This window comes from Xyrauchen texanus, chromosome 38 (assembly GCF_025860055.1).
Source record: "Xyrauchen texanus isolate HMW12.3.18 chromosome 38, RBS_HiC_50CHRs, whole genome shotgun sequence".
NCBI lineage: Eukaryota > Metazoa > Chordata > Actinopteri > Cypriniformes > Catostomidae > Xyrauchen > Xyrauchen texanus.
The window spans coordinates 23,994,259-24,012,466 of record NC_068313.1 but is presented as its reverse complement, the minus strand read 5'-3'; the positions used below and the strand labels follow the sequence as shown (position 1 = coordinate 24,012,466).

Genomic DNA, 18,208 nt, shown 5'->3' with positions numbered 1-18,208 from the left:
ATTATTTTGGTTATACTAATAGCACTGTACACTCTCAACCAAGGACATTGTCGTGCGTATGAATTGCACCAAGCGTTTCACTGTGTGTGAATAACTATTTCCGTACTTTGTGCGTGTGTCGCGGATGACTTCATTTGAGGAACAACAGCCAATAACCGGACATTGGTACTTTAAATTCTGCCCCGGGTCATTCAAAGCGCACAGCCACGCGCTAAACCGAAGAAAGAGGAAGAGAGTTGCTGGAACCTAAAGACCAATGTAAAGCTCATTCTGGTGAGTGCTGCATTAATCTTAATTGTTTGGAATTGCACGTGAGGTAACGGTCAACATCTGCTGTTTGACCCTTTAAAGTAGCCTAAATCCAGAATCTACTTCTATGTTATGCATATTCTGTAACTGTTCAGGGGATTAACATGTATGATAGCCTCTGCAACAAGTAAGTCAAGGAATCCACAAAATTACTTTTTATGTTTGTTTGTTTATTATTATTATTTATTTATATGACGTGCAACATTTGACGTTTAGGTGAGTGGATTAAAACAGGATATGCTTTTCTTTATTCTCGAGAGATTAAGCATCTCTGTCTCTTGGAGCCTTTTAGGTTTAATACGGATTTACTGCCAGCATACGTCAGAGAACTGTAAATGTTCACCATCTAATTTCGACCTGTAGTTCAGAAGTGGGTCGAGCTGCGAGCGTCGAGTGTAGCTTGTTGTAGTCTATACCTTTAAGAAATCCACTCGTGGACTCTAGATTTACTTGGAATGGGTTTGTTAGATAGCCGCTTGGCGCCAGTCGGCTGACGTACCACAGTAAGAACCGTCTCTTGTCAGTTCATATTTACTCCAAAATCCTCTAACAGTGCACTCCAACCCCCTTTACCATTCACGCCAAAGTTTTGACTAGTGCTTGCCTTCTTTGTCTGAAAATGACTTGTGATCATTATAAACTGGCACGCAAAAGTACACTTTTTGAACAGATGTCAGATTGAATATCCATGCTATATTTCCAAAATGCATCAATGTCCATATATGTGTTAGCGCGGACGGATTCAGCCGGTTGCGGAATGTTGTCACTTTTACACTTCGAAACAAATCAGAAGTACATGATGACAGGCTGTATGTTTAACCCTTCCGGCGCCAGAGAGGACCTAATAGACGCACTGACCGATATTTGAGATATCTACTGAATTAGACATGAAGTTGTGTTACTCTTACAAACCATTGAGGACAGCGGACTGATCTGAAATATATCAACTTATAACTTGCTATCCAACATGCTGGATATTAATCTTGCGCTTAAAGGATAAATAATTACATTTATATTATTAAGAATATCTGTTAAAAACATGTTTAAAACAAAGCTGCATATAAAAGCTATATAGCTATCAACATCATATGCCCGTGCATTGCATATAATAGTGAAATTCTCGTCGTTAAAAGAGAAAACAGAGAGACAAAGCAGACACTTGTTGCTGAAGTCATGGGCAAAACACACACACACACACACACACACACACACACACACACACACACACACACACACACACACACACACACACACACTAAGAGCTTTTACAAAGCATGTGTGATCATTATTTAGGTGAAATTGAACTGTTGCCAAGGGTTGCTTTTAAAAAAAACTTCATTTCACGAAAGAAAGGTTTCTGTTTATTATATTAACGCAGAAGTTTATACCTGCAATACAAATGTAATACATTTGATCTGTCTGCTTTTAGAAACTAAGTGACAATGAAATGTTTGACTGAAATGGTATAAAAATAAATAAAAACTTACCTACAGCAGTTATAAGCTATAAGCTTTTTTTTTTTTGCAAAGCGAAAATTAACAGTCATGTTAAAATACACCCTCAAATGGCTGATTATAGTAAAACATTAGCTGTGTTTCATTATGTCATTTACAATCAGGCCACATTAAGTGGTCTGTACATATCACTGTTTGTTTTTTTAAGAGATCAAATGAATTATACGAACGACCACGACCAGTTTGACAAAAGTCTGTTATATTTTAGAGTTAGTCACATATTTGTGGAAGAAACATATTAAAAGATAAGCTAATCAATAGTAGCCATTTGTTTGGTCTGTAGACTCTGTAGTGATTTGGATTGGGAAGAGGGACTGGTAATGGTTTTCTATGTGTATATTTACAGATGTAATCACATCAACAACGTCTCTACAATTCCTCCAGATTTATTTGACCTGCCGCACATCTAAATCACGCTGAGCTCTTATCACACACGACTTAAAACCCGTTCATGCTGGAAAACTTCTCCCTGCACTGCCTCTATTGACTGTCAAAACAACAAAGCATCGACACACTCATGAGCACTTTTATTCTGCATGTAATGTTGGTGGAAGAGTAGAGAGGCGTCTGTGTGAAATCTTCATTAGTATGAAAGAGCAAAAAACTCGTATATGCATGATCTGCTTCTGTCAGCTTTTGTGTCCTTGAGAGAAGGTTTCCGTTGGAAGACAATGTGTCTCTGTGTTTCCAGGGTTCGGAGGAAATGAATATGTTCCTGCAAAAAGATATCGCAAAACATTTTAATATATTTCACATACAGTATATGAAACTAGAGGATCCTCCAGGATCACACACATGAATCTGTTTCTTTTCTCCCTTTACACTGTTGCTCCTTTTCATCTTTTCATCATCTCTTCCCATCTCTCTGCATCATCTCTCCTGCTATATTTAGCCAGTAGACTGAGGCCTCGGCGCCAGACCGTTTAAGACCTGTCAAAGTCCCTCATATTTCCCCTTGTCACAGCCCCCCTCTGCCCCTCCTTTTTTGCCCAGTTACTGACTCCCCATCCACGCAAATCCTGTTTAAATTTCACCATATCGCCCCCTTTTTTTGGTACAGTGCATTTGATCCGCCCGTGCTTATTTGACCAAATCACACAATTTGCTCCCCGAAAAGCTATTTTGTCTCACCGAACCGAATAAGCAGAACCTCTCGTGCCATTTCCTCTGGAGGTAGGCCTACTGACGTACCTCAGTTGTGGGGTAACGGTGTACACCCACTAGTTACTTTCCTCTTTGCCCAAAAGTATGTTGGCATAAATATATTCCATAAATCTTACTCCATGAAACTATAAAACACGTACCATTTCGTTATGACTGTTCTTTCCCAATCTCTTTTCAAGTCAAATTTCTTTTTCTTTTTTTTTGTCAAATTCTGTAACTTTATTAGCAAACATTAATATAAATTAGGCTTATATTGTTTTTACAAGACATATAATAAAGTTGAGAACTCCATATAGTCGCTTCCTTTTATCTTTACGCCAATTAGACTTTTGTGGTTGTAGATTTTGCTAATATGTTCGCTAGTTGTTATAATAATAAAGTTATATGTATATATATATATATATATATATATATATATATATATATATATATATATATATATATATATATATATATATATATATATATAAATCATCATAGATAATCTTAATATTTTGTTTATTTTCAAGACTATAGGTTGAAATAATAAACCATACATGCTGTTTAAGTCTAGCCTAAATATTAAATAGGCCATTAATTGGAAATTATTCAGTAGGCCTATTTTTTACCCACAGGGCCTTCATTTCATGGGAATAATTCGGAACCTTCAGAATCCATCCAATGAAAGCACATCGAGACAAATCTGCTCTTCATTTGCATTTAAAACCACTGCTGATGATTTATTGCCCACGTTCGGTGAAGCTACACCTTATTTAGGTTACAGGTGGGGGCGCTATATATATCTCAGGGACTTGGTGAAGCTCCATGTAATGTCATCATCCAAAACAACTAACATGATGTAGTATGAAACGCTGTTTTTCTTCTTAATTTAAGACCATTTTTTCCATGCATGAGTGGAAACCACTGACGCTTAAATCATGTTCGTATTACACATTTTACTTCTTGTTATTTGTAAAGGTTTTAAAACACGATACACATTAATGGCTACCAATTAATTAGTCTACACTGTAAAAAATGTCTGTAATTTTAATGGTAAAATTGCTACAGAAAAAAAACGATAGTATTAACTGTAAAATATATAGTAAAAATGGTTATTTATTTTAAAAGACAATGCAGTAGTTTTTAACATAAAATGTTGTAAAAATACAAAATTTTAGATGTAAAAAGTATGATTTTCCTGTATAATTAATGTTAAAAATGTAGGCTACATTGTTTAACAAGACAGTACATGTACTTTTTTTACACTAAATTATTGTTAAAATTACAGTAAAAAAAAAAAACATAATCGGGTCTTCCCACAATTCCCTGAATTACCCATCATATTTCATTTTATTTTAGGGGATAGTTATGTTTCTTCATATTTTTCATATCAGTTATGTACTTTGGGTTGTTCTATGTTATATTTGATGTAGTTTAGTTAATGTTTATTGCATAATTGTAATGTGTTACCCTGTTGGTGTTTAGTGTTTGTGTGAGGCACTGAGCTTCTGTCTTTACATGTTTATTTTGAAATTGCTCCTTGAAGAGCCACTATTGATGAACTTCATGTCATCATGTGCCCTTCTGTAATTACTACAGTGATTAATAATACAAAGTAAAAAAGCAAATATCTAGTTTCAGATGGTTAATATGAAGTTTATTACGTTTTGTTTCTACTGTAAATGTAACAGTGGCAGTGTGGTCATGTAAATTACAACAGATTTGAACTGTAAATTTGACAGGTTGTTCTGTAAAGTTGTTTAAATTTTTTACAGGCTTCCTTTCATGCTTTCTTTGTAACAGGAACAACCTGATGATAAAACGTGATTGTGGAAACTTTCAAATTTGAATGATAACATCACAAAAACTAACACCCCCAATTTCTTATTTCTTTTTCTTCGTTATTCTGCATTAACCAGATTTATCAGACCGGTTACACCTCTAAATCATACACTGGAATTGCAATTAAAGTCTGTGATTTATTTGTTCCCTTTATCACACACACTGGACTCACTCGGTCCCATGAGCTTTTGTTTGATGCTGACCCTGTAATTTCCCCTTCAGTGTTTATGCCTCCTATATGCAACTAGTGTTTTACCTTCCTGTAGATACTGATATTGTGGTTGATAAAAGCCGTTATCAACCCGTTATCTGACGTGGTGATACACCTGTTGGCAAAATTAGACCGATCAAGAAACAGTGCCGTATAGCCAACACTTTTATTTAAAGAAATAAAGTGCGAGAACAATTAAAACAGACTTCTTTATCATTCATTAAACAGCAGTCTTATTTTTCATTCCTTGTTAATATTATTATTCCCAGTTGACCTGTAATGTACATCTGGGAAAGTAGAATATATTTTGTTTTTTCATCCGTTTAATTAAAGTCGTCTTCACTTATTGATGATTTAATTAAGTGCAAATAATTTTTATTTCATCAAATGCATTTAAATGATAATCGCATCTAATCGGAAGTGTCGCAGGTAATTTGAACAAAAACCTGTTTTCAATATTTCTTACATTCACTTTATATGTGTTGTTTTCACTTTGTTTCATGTTGTTAGATATAATTTCAAGTTGTATAAAACAGCTGTTTTTCCATAACAGAATTGCAGTTAGATTACAGACAGATAACACTAGTAAATTATGGAAAATCGGTGTGGAGTTACAATAACAGTATCACTATGATAAGGAAAAAACTCTAACAACAATATAAAACAAGCAATGCGTCCTCTCAAAATGAATCATGCGCTTTTCAATGAGAATGACTTCAAGATAAAGGGAGATTGTTCTTACTGGAGGTTTCTGTTCGCAATTGTTTGAAACGCCCATCGTTTCGATCAAGCCCGTGACGAGATTCTTTATTTCTTTCTATAGCATGATGCAGCAAATAGAAAATGCGCACAACATCATTGTTCTTTAGCACTATAGGGATTGCCTTAGAATGACGATGAAGCGCTCATAAATGTTGTTAACTTTTCTTTGCAGGTGTAGCCTATTTAAGGTACGATTGACATTCTGTTCGCACAGACTTGAGGAGTTTTAACCGTAATTGCCTTCTTCAGGAACACTAACACGTTTTACATCACGTCATTTCATTCAAATAAATGTTTATTAATGCACAGTAAGTGCTGTTGTTGAATGTGTTTCATGAACGTAACGCATGTGTTCTTCCTCAATAGCAAGTTTATCACCTCGAACAAAAAATGTCGCAGGTAACTTCAATAATAACACAAAAAGTTGATATTTGTTCTCACTGTACTTTTAAGATGCGTTTCACGTACTTGCATGTAACGCGTGTAGCAAACAAACTTATTTGAATAGGAGACGCTCTTTAATGATCATTTCAAAAATAATGATAACGACTTGCCATTTTCAACAAAGATTAGCCTTAATGTGTTTACCTAAAACTCTGTGAGAAATCTTTACAATTTGTTGTCTAAGATTGTTTTTTAGTCAAATTATTCCAGATACTCCTGTATTGTTTCTCAATACAATTTTTGAATCTATCTATCTATCTATCTATCTATCTATCTATCTATCTATCTATCTATCTATCTATCCATCCATCCCTGGTAGATGAGATACTCTTTAGTGCTTTATTCCCCTTTTTAGACATCCTTTCTCATCTGCTACTATAGTTCATACTATTGGTATTCAGTTAGTTAGTGGTTAAGAGATGCATGACCTCTGAAGGGAGGAGAGACCAGCAGCTGTGCCAGAAAAGAGATGGTTACCGAATGGAGACCGTTCCCATTGGGATATATGGAGTGTGGAGGATTCAAGGGGTGTTTTGGAGCAAACATCCACAAAATCTTGCATGGATTGCCAACAAGCCTTGACAGATTGACTGTGTATCAGCTCCACAGTGACAAAACAGCAGACTGTTTATAGATAAATGTTTCTTAAACTAAATGTACAAATTTGCACAGCAGCCTTCTGACCCCAAGGAGAGGAGAAAACCTCTGACACCTCTCACTGAAATGTGTGCTCTATCTTCTGTTGGTATTTATAGGCGGACGCTCCAATGATAAGGTGGCACTGGCGGTCTGGAGGGAGACACAAAATGAGGAACGATGGCTGACCTTACCAGACTGAGAGTGTGAGGCCTCCCACTCTTCTTGCACACAGCCTTTCTGTATAACGGGGCAGCGTTTGTGTTTAGGGTGCTTACTGAGGGACACAGAATTCCCACCTCCTGTTTTCTGCTTGAATATTTCAGAAGATGCCTGAAGATGGTGAGGAATAAACGGGTTTAAAAGTAATGCCTGTTCTTTGCATGTACTGTATCAGATATCGTTGCTTGTTTGACTCCATACAATAAAGATTAGTATATGACACAACAATGGCTTTATGAGTGTTTTTGCCCATTGGCATTAAGTCAAGTTGCATAATATAACTTAAGTTCTTATAATGAGACACTTCAACAAATTTACCCTGCTTCTCTGTTAGCAATATATCAGTATAATTACTAAAAATAACAATTATCAATGCTGTATTAAGTAATAAGATGTATTATTGCTTTCAGCATTTCAATTATCCATTATACAGCCTTGTTAGTTTCAATAATGTAAGAGTGCAGAAAAACTCATAATGTAGTGAAACAAAGCACATGCAATTAAACAATGATGGAAGAAATCAAAGTCAACAATGTAAAGCCTGTGGACATTACTGTATGGGTAAAGATGATTAAAAATATCTAAAAGACAGTGATTCAAATTTTTAGCCTCTGGCTCTGACTTTTATCTCATTTTAAAACATATTTATTCAGGAGGGAGGATGAAAATGCAAGATATGCTAACAAGGGGGAAACATTTTGATAAAGTCAAAATGCACTTATACTCTATTAAGCAAACACACAAATGTATATTAATTTCCCTTGCATAAATCCCTATTTCATAACAAGATTACTTTAGTATTATTACAAAAAATACTGTCATCCATACAAAGCATCTGCAATGCATTTACACATAAAATCATTCCAACTTTGTCTATTATAAATTATGGTGAACAAACCCTGACATGTTTCCTTTCCATAACTACTCAGGTTTTCAACATGCACCGAACTTCATTCCCAGATTAAAGAAATGTTTCTAAATTAACAATATCAATTGGTTAAATAAGCGAGTATATAATTATAATGATAATAAAGATGTTGATGTGTGTGAGGGAACTTGATCCATAAGTTTGGATAGACATCTAACTCACCTTATATGAGCTAAATTAAATTGGCTGTAGATAACTGAGCATGCTACTGTTGAACACCAGCCTTGCACACAGCCAATAAACCATTCAAACATGGAAACAAGACATCTGTAAAACAAACAACCCTTCTAGAAAATGCAATAAATCTCACATATATCCATAAACTGAAAGGTATTAAAAAGAAAGCAAAGAAAATCAAACCTCCAAAAGAAATGATCTATGTTTAAAAAAATACTTGGGCTACAACACAAATATATCAATTGTGCCAAATAATAAACACTATGTAGCACAAGATAAACAACTTTTAGATTGTAAATGTAACCAATTTTCATTACCTATCAAATAAAACAAAAACGTCTAAGATTTTTCAGATGTTAACTACAGTACATCTACTGAAACAGATTAAAACACTCTTTGTCTGAATATTGTTAGCAACAGATCTTCATAAGCACAAGTTTATTTTTCAACATCAGAACAAAGAAACATCACTGGAAGGCAGTTATGCTTAAGGAAATGGTTTCAATTGTACAGCAACTCAATCATCAATTTGATAAAAAAAAGTCAGACACATTTGCTGTGAGCCTGCTTCAATGTAATGCTTAATGACCTCAAGCTGAAACTCACACACCTACACACTGGAAGTTCGATTGATAATGATACTGGAAATATGACACGTTTTCTGAAACCAATCCCTTTAGGACATTAGATCAGTGCTCTTTCTCAAATGAAAGCTACATCACATTCATTTCTCGACCTAAGGGTAGTGAAATGATAATAAAGGATCTTATAGGTGAGAAAATTAAATTCTAGCCTGAACTCTGGTCCTGATTGCACAATGTTTTCCTATATCTATGCATGCTTGGTTTGATTCAAGGAAAATCAACATTTCAAATAACAGCAATCAGAGCAAAGATATTGCAGAATAGACTTGGTAGGGAGACCGAGATGTAGACTCTCTGATGTGGTTGTACTGTCTAGATTGTCCAAAGGCGAAAGAGAGGCTTCCTCAGGTCTGAGATGAGCACGGGAAAGCTGGCTTTAGGGGAATGCGGTGGGGTAGAGGCTCAGGGGCTGGCTCTCATTGGTGGGGAGTGGGGACCGGTAGCCCTCAAAGTTCCGGGGGATGCTTCCACTGGTGGAACCTGAGCTATTGCTGAGTGTCTCAATGCTTCCTTCCCTTAGCAGCTCTGCTGCATGAAAGAGAGAGAGAGAGGATGAAAACACACTCAAAGAATAAAACATTTAAGGAACTTCCTTGTGCATTTATAAAGGTAACATTTCACTGCAATGCTTGATGTTATCAATGATTTCCTCCTCATTGTTGTAAAATGTACCTTAAAAACTTCAGCATCTCTATTTATTAGAACTACTTCAGACAATTCTAATCTTAATGTTCAATTACATTTTATAAAGGAAATGGATACATTTTTGCATACCATTCAAAAAAGGAACACTGCTGATGTATTATTGAAAAAAGAGAGACAGACCTCAGATATATCCTTGGTATAAAGTATTTAATGATGCTGATCCTCTCAGAACAATGGCACGAATGTTGAAACATTGTAAGAAATTTTGCTTGGGAAAAATATTATATGTTTTTATGGTTCATTTAAAGTAAATTACAAACCAAGATTATTGAGAGGTCTAATGAAAATTTATTTTTGGAAAATTGGAACCAAAATTTTCTCAAAACCTAATAACAATAAAAACGCCTCTTATTACCAAACATAGTCCTTAAAACTTTGAACTAAAGTTGTTGCATCAAAAGACAATGAGATTATTGACCACACTATTATTACCTACTAATACAAAAAGACTGCATAAAAAGATGTTTAGGTGGAAATCGACATGCAAAATGATGTCATAAAGGGCATAATGGCCTTTCTTAATCAAGAAGACATTGTGTACAGTTACTTTATTATCTTTTTACTCTATTTATTATTTTACACTCGGTGACTACTTCATTAAATACACCTGTATATCTACTTATTCATGCTATTATCTAATCAGCCAATCATCTGGCATCAGTGCAGTGCCACGGTTGAAACCACTGAAATCACATTTTCCCCATACTGATGGTTTATGTGAACATTAACTGAAGCTACTGCCCCATATCTGCATGATTTTATGTGTTGCACTGCTGGCACACAATTGGCTGATTAGATGATCGCATGAATAAGTAGGTGTACAGGTGTACCTAATAAAGTGGTCAGTGAACAAATAATTCATCATTATGACAAAGCAAACCTGGACTTTTGAACATTGTTCAGGTTGTTCCACAGAAAATACAGGCACTTCAAAATGATTAAAAATCAGTTAGAGGAGAAGGTCTTATAAATTTAGAAAATCGTATAAATTTAGATTTTGGGATTGAATATAATAATTGTCTTTTTTTTGGTAAGGGCTTTGCGCACAAAAAGTAAACAATTTAATAAATGATTGATTAAAGGGTAAGATAGCTAATTGAGCATGTACAATGATGGCAATAATTGTATTAAAATAGCATAACATTTGTGGATATATTGGACAAACATTCAGTTTTGGCTGCATTTATATTCTGTTATTTTCTGCATGATTTGTATTGTATATATTGTGGATGTTACATTTTGTTAAACATTCTCCAATGTATACACAGACGCACTACAGCGTGGACTCATAGCTGCTGTGATATATATACGGTGTGTTGAACAAATGTCAGATGTAGACTGGTCAAGTCCATAATTTTGCAGTTATTATCTGGTTTGCATACAGAACGTCTCGCACACACACCGAGCAGTGCTACAATGATGGCATGGAGCGGGTGGCCGCATTCCTCCCTGATGATTTGCGCTCGTGGGGGAGGAGATGTGCTGTTTGTTTGCTTTGGTGAGAGTGCACGGTGACAGGTGCTCGTAAATCCTGTTCTACAGCTCAAAGTGAAAAGGAAGAGACAGTGCCAGGTAAGAGATGGTGACTCTGCTTTTCCTTGTGTGCCCAGCAGACAGCACAGACACACAGCACGGCATGCTCGGTTCAAACAAACACCTGTTATATGATGCCAGGCAGCCTGGCAGCAATTAAAGGCAGGGCCCACACCTGGACCAGAGAAATTTGCTGTTGTGGACCGCAGGCAGCTTGTGTTTGTTTGTGAATCTGCATGTAAGAGAGCGCCAGCAGTGATCTGTTTCCGCTTGAAACGGTGCGCTTGGCCTCTCAGAGTAAATAATGATGCCACACACACATATGCACATTTTTAGTCATCTAAACTGGGACATAGCATAGACCTTTGTTTTCTATAAAGATATTTGTAATCACTATAAATTATCCCTGATCCAAAAATATATATTTTTTCCATTTAAAGAATAAAAAGTCCTGGACATGCTGTTGCTTGCAAGAATAGTTTATATTTATGAATAAATACAGCAACGTTGCAGTCATGCAACTTTTGTTGAGCATTTTTAAATGTTACAGTATTGTTACATTTAAATTATTCTTCATCAGTAGTGTGCAAGGCTTTTTCTTATGTTCCCCCCCCCCATCTGTGCTAACAGGGGGGCTTTTACTTTTGTTTATTATGGAAATAAATAAATATTCCAATTGAGGACATCTTTGGGTTATTTGGCTTATTTTTGGGGACTACACACAAACAATATCTGCTGCATTGAGGGGTGCAGCTCTGGCCAATTCTTCTTTTATGTAATTTACTTCCATATAGTATATACTGTACATATTGTACATTATCTCAAGCAACAATCTAAATTAAAAACACACACACTTAATACGGTCTCACCGAACAACTGCTTCTTGGATCATACAGCACATGCATTACACACTGTTGATTTGTTTCTGTTTCCTGCATCACTGCAGGCACATCTGATTTTTCTGTGGACCCTGTGGCTGCACCACAGCAGAAACAAGGCTCCAGCAAAACACTTTCAAACAGGCTGGTTTAGGCAGTAAACACCAGTCCACCATGGCATCAATCGACATTTCAAGATTGTAGTATTCTGTTTGCTGTGGGTAACCAGCACATGCTTACACATTAGACTCACTCAGTAAAGAACACGAATGAGTAACGGAGAACATGCAGGCGTGCATGCAGCGGATTTCGGTGGCCAAGAGTGATCTGATCATTAGAAGGAAAGAAAAAAGATCAAAGCAAATACAGAGCCCTTAATTCAGGCTGCTGTGCCAATGTAAATGCCAATGAGAGAGTGGACCCAATCTGTACCCCCATTATGAAGGAGAGGAGTGGGTAAATGGGCATAGGACCAAATTTAGCCTGATGTTCTAATACTTTAAGGGTTCAGTTTTTTGTTTGCGCTTTAATCTTAGCGTGGCTGCAGCTGGATTTGGTTAGCACACTTTTGTCATTAAAAGTTTGGAATCACAAAGACATATATATATATATATATATATATATTGATGCTTCTGTTCACTATTGTAGAATTTAAAGGGACAGTTCACACAAAAATGAAAATTGTCATCACGTAGTCACCCTCATTTAATTTCAAACCAGTATGACTGTCCACAAAAGAGATACATAAATGATAAATCAATCCATTTCATTACAATGGCAGTAGACAGCGACTCACTCTAACACTTATTAAAGCATCCAAAAGTGTCAAAGTGGTCCATACCTAATTTTCCAAGTCACCATGGCGACATGTCATGAGACACGCAAGAGTCAATGAGGTTTTAATGTTGTCGACATCAACCCATATTGGATTTGATGCTGTTTACATAGTTTATCACTGACTTGAGAGTAAAAGCCACCTTAAATTATGTAAATCATACAAAGTGATTGTATGCCTTCAGAAGACTTGGAATGTGATGCAAGCTCTACTTTAATGACACTTTTGATTGCTTTATTAAGCATTAAAGTGAGCTGCTGACTTGCTGTCGTCTTCCAATGTATTGAATTCAGCCAACAGGACTGGATTAAATTATCATTAAATTATCCCCTTTTTGTCTTTCACAGAAAAAAGTAATTTACTTTTTCTTTTTTTAAAATATTTTAAACAACATGTAACTGATGGCAGAATTATAATTTTTGGGTAAACTATCCCTTTATTCATAAAAAATGGAAAAGTGAAAATCAGAAACATTGTAAATTGTTATTACTATTTAAAATCAGTTTAATTTGCATCAGTAAGCCAGTTTACATGCACACTAATATGCTGATAATCCCCAAAATCATCTTATTATAAAAACCTGATATAATTGAGTTATTACCAGCTTTTGACGTCAAACCATGAAAAGGCATGTGCGCTTGTGTACATTGGATAAGATTATGTACGCCAGGTTAAGGTGTTTACATGCAATGCGTAATCGGGGTTACGGGTAAAAATCTATGACCTTACCCCAATAAAGGAAAATGGGTTAACACGTTTAAATGACCACACACATTGTCGATTTATTAAGCATAATCAAACGTGTAAAAAAAATGCATGTAAACACGCTTAGCATCTCATGGAAACGGGTTTCATGGGCAAAAAAAAAGAAAAAGAGGAGTTACATCTGAAATGGACAAATAAGAGGAAAAGGGGCAAATTGGCAAAATAACAAATATTGTATAGTAAATTATTAGAAAAGTTTTAGGTGTTTTGCTACCAGAATGCCAAATGCCTACAAAACCGTCATTGCTGCCATTAAATTGATTCCAAGTAGAGGATTCTCAAATTGAACAAAGTTTGAAGACTTAAAATAGAAATAGTCTTTACTATCATTTTTGATTAACTTAATGCATCCTTGATGAATACAAATATCAATGTCTTTCAAAAACAAAATTTTTAGTGATTCAGTTGTCTACACACCTCAAATGAGATATTATATAGACCTGTACAATGTCATTTATTTCATTCCTCAACGAGCTCAAGGGGAGATACACATAAAAACACCCTGAACAGAAATAATATACACATTGAGACACATAAATTGTGCACAACACAAACACACACTGTTGATAGTTCATTCACAGCCCCTGTGCGATTATCCCTCAAATGAAGAGCTGGCATTAAGGAAGTCATCCTCTTAAAAGGTGGGCATTAGCAACACTCTAGCTGAGGGTTTTAGAAGCATTGTGAGTGTGTATGGGACAATATCGCTGAGACAGGGCCTCATCCTGTATCTAATTTGCTCATTCTGTCTGAGCTATTAATAATCCTTTCCGGATTGGAAGCAAAAAAGGTGCCTGGACTGCAGACCGAGGCCTGTGCCAAACAGTCAAGGACTTATCATAGAGGATGGAAGGCAGGAATTACACAATCTTTACTTAACTATATAAATGGGGTCATAACATAGACATCTGCTGTTTTTAAATAGAGCTAATTATAATAACTATAGACTTATCTTAACTCTACCTCTAAAAGAAAATATTTTGAATTGAAAAAAACACTGAATTTGCTTTATTTATGAATTGTTTACTAATTGACAAAGGCTGTGAATGTCCAAAAATGGTGGTTTTGTCAGATTTAGCTCACTTTTTGGAACTATTTTGTCCACAAACTATAGTTAAGTATGTGAGATTGTCTGCATATTTCATGTTCATTACCTTATGCTTTCAGAGCTGTGCAGGTAAAGGTGGCTGGCCCTCATTGTGCTTTCAATTAGCCCTAATGAAAACCTACTGCAACATTCCCTGCCCTGCACATACCATCCTCCAGCATAAACACCCAACAAGGGCACATTTCTCATTTACTCATTAGAGGCAGAACTGTGCCGTCGGCAGAGGCCATGGTGATGCGTGTAAGGGATTAGACATTGGCTTGCTGCACGCAGACAGCTCGCAGGGTTAGGCACCCAAGATAAACCTCTGATGGTACATTTTCAAATGAGAAAAAGTTGTTAGAAGGAGTGTTTAGGGGACTTGAAATGTGATGACTGAGTTGCATGGACTGCTTTTATGATACTTTTCATTGCTTTTTAAGCTTTAAAGTGAGTCACTATATCCTAGGGATGTGCAGAACGGCAAATTTCACAGACTTTTAAATCTTGAAGTCAACTAGTCCAAAAAGAAACCCTTAGAAAAGAATAAAAAAAAACAATGTGTTTACATGACCCATTTAAAATACTTTATCAATTCCAAATCCAACACTAAATTCTGCTGAAAAGGGTACATTAAGTACATTAAGTATAGAACATGACATGCATTAACTGAATCAATGTCAGCAAATACATGCATATTAATTAAAAACAATTAAATGAATAGTGCTGGACCAGTACAGCAATCCTAACAGCCTGTTCGAAATGGAATTCACCAAGTACAAGTTACTTAACATATTTAAACAGTCAGTACATTGTTAAAAATTATTAAAAGTTAAGCAAAATCTATGAGAAAAATAAAATGAGCTTAACACAAGGCCTGTGTCAGAAATGTACAATAAACCAAATGTATTGTTCTAAACATGAGCACAAATAATTAAAGATAGTTTAACCAATTAAGTAGTCGTAATGTTGAAAATAACCTTCTTGATCAGCAGGGCACATTTTAATAATAAAAAGAAAAATTGGCATGCCTAGCCTACTAGCCTAAAACAGTCATTTTCTAGGGTACTTACTCAGAACACTTATTTTTTAAGAGCAGAATTAACATGTCAAATTGGTTTGGTGAAAGATGGGACATGACTCACCTGAGGCGATTATCCTGCACTTGAAAAAGCCAGCTCCACAATTACGGTAAATAACTTGCAAGCACACGCAGATTTAAAGAAGACTCAAAAGTGAAAACATCCATAATAACTTGTAAGTTAACGTTTCGGAAATCCGCTTCCCACACAGCCACCAAAGTGGTGCCAAATTTCCAGAGCTACTTTGCTTGTCTTTACTTTGCATGTGCCGCACGTGAGAGAGGGAAGAAGCACATGTGGCCTGAGGTGAAATTAAACTTTGTATACAACTGCTCCAGAAATCTTCTTTTTTAATAATTATATTATTAATTATATTTAAAATGTAACATTAACATGGCCGTAATTTAAGCGCATACTTTGTAAAATATAAAGCTAAACGTAAATGTGTAAAAATGTTGAACAGTTTAATGGGGAAAAATTGACCAACTATTAATTCCAGTGTCGACTAGCAGCATCAGAACCATTTAGTTGACTAGTCTCGCACATTCCTACTATAAACTGCCACTGCATTGAAAAGACAGACCAAGATAAATTATGCTTTTGTGTTCCATTTAAGAATGAAAGTCATACAGGTTTGGAACTACATAAGGGTGAGTAAATTATGACAGAATTTAAAACATGTAATACTGCAATTCCTAATAAAGTTACCATCCAACTGGCAAGTCACTTGCCAAAGACAACTTTTACTCGCATTTAGCATTTGCCAAGTGTTCATTTTTGACCCTGCACATCTCTTTCTGATAATTACAAAAAGAGCCTTTAATTTCAAATACATTAATGTTGAGCAAGTTTTCTTTGAGTGCTGAAGTGATGCTCTCTCTTTAAATTGTCAAGACAGTAACTTGAGTAATGAATGAGAAAACTTTCAGTCGTAAAAAAATTTCAGACTTACGACAATCATCATGACCACACACAAGCTGTTTCCGTCAGAAGCGGCACTATATGGATGTTGATGGTCTCGCTTTACTGCCATGTTTCTAACTAGAACACAGCGAGTAGAGTGCTTGTCCTCATGACACACGAAATGAAAGCATTTTCATGTTCCGCCGTGTAATGTCCGAACTAAACAAGGCTCTACTGTGGCATTAACACAGAGGTGTGAATGACCCTCCACATATACACTTATGTGCTTAAATCATTCATTACATCCCCAGTCTTACTCTTTCCATACTAAAATTGCATGAAGGTGATGAATGAGCTGGAAGCGCTTGAAAAAATGTCCCTAGGAAATGTTAGAGGAAGCATTCTCCTCTGACATAAAACATGCTAATGTCTGCCATTTCCATTACTGCGGAGTCTTGAGCTAGTTTTCAAAATTAGAATAAAAATTAGATTTTTACATTTTATGAAGACAGTCAGCAAATGTCAAAAGATCCCAGATCCAAGATCTATGTTATTCTGGGCCCTAAATATGGCTATGGTCTATTCATAAATCTGTATATGAACAGTTCACCAAAAACAAAAATGTTCCCGTCATTCTCACCCTCATGTTGTTCAATAATTGCATGCTCAACCTTGCCACATCAACCTTATAGAACGCATTCACGAGTGCTATAAGACGAGAGAAATTCACGGGAGCTTGAGTTGTTTGTAGCGCTAAACAATGCAACTACTCACAAGAGCAAACCACTGTGAACTAGCTTCTCTCAGCGAGCTTGAGTGCACAACAGATGGCAATTTTACTGAAAAATTACTTAAATTCCAGGTTGTTTCTCACCAAAACCTAATGCATCCCCCTTCAGAAGACTTGGAATATGAGGCAAGTCTTAGAAGCACCACTAATGACTCTCAGACTACAGTAACTGCATAACATAATTGGTTTATTTAAAGTATTTCTGAAGAGTATATAGCATTAGCAAACTTTTAAAATGTCTTGTGTCTGGGGAGATATTTCACTGCTATAAAACACATTGAATGCAAACAGTCGAGGACTAAATGTGACCAAAATCCATTAAGATTACAAACATGACTAATTCTTTGTTTTTCAGACAGGCTACAAGTAGACCATGGCCTCTCCATAAAAATAAATAAATAAAAATCACTTGGATTCTACAAGCATTAAGAAGGTCTATTCCTGCTACCAGAGTAATTGGTTAAATAGTTGCTCAAGGCACAGGTCTCAGATTTAGGCCAGTGGGATGGAAGGCTCATGCCATTTACAATTACAAACCACTCAGACTGGTGGCTTAATTTGAGTTTTGATTCAATTAGTTGATTTAATTGCTGTCCATATCACTTAATGTCTCTATGATTGATGGGCCCGGTCAGTGTGACGGCCGTGGTGGAGCTGTATGGTGGAGCCATGCCATGCATCTGAAACACTGAAATCCGAAGATGTGGGGCCGGTACACGCAAACTCTCTCTCTCTCTCTCTCTCTCTCTCTCTCTCTCAGAGTGAGAGAGAGAAAGAGAGAGAGTAGTGATGTAGTGA

At 36.0% G+C, this 18,208-nt stretch overlaps 1 protein-coding gene across 4 annotated transcripts in view; it reads right to left on the bottom strand.

Moving 5' to 3' along the window:
- Positions 1 to 7,504: 7,504 nt before the first annotated feature.
- Positions 7,505 to 18,208, bottom strand: part of bcas3 (BCAS3 microtubule associated cell migration factor) — a 286,192-nt gene continuing 275,488 nt past the window's right edge. For 2 of the 4 annotated variants that reach the window (XM_052109835.1, XM_052109837.1), the window contains one exon: positions 7,505 to 9,360. In XM_052109835.1, the coding sequence (XP_051965795.1) occupies positions 9,209 to 9,360 (152 nt within the window). In that variant the 3' untranslated portion in view covers positions 7,505 to 9,208. The remainder of the gene's footprint in view (positions 9,361 to 18,208) is intronic. The other 2 variants (XM_052109836.1, XM_052109838.1) reach the window with 1 other exon arrangement.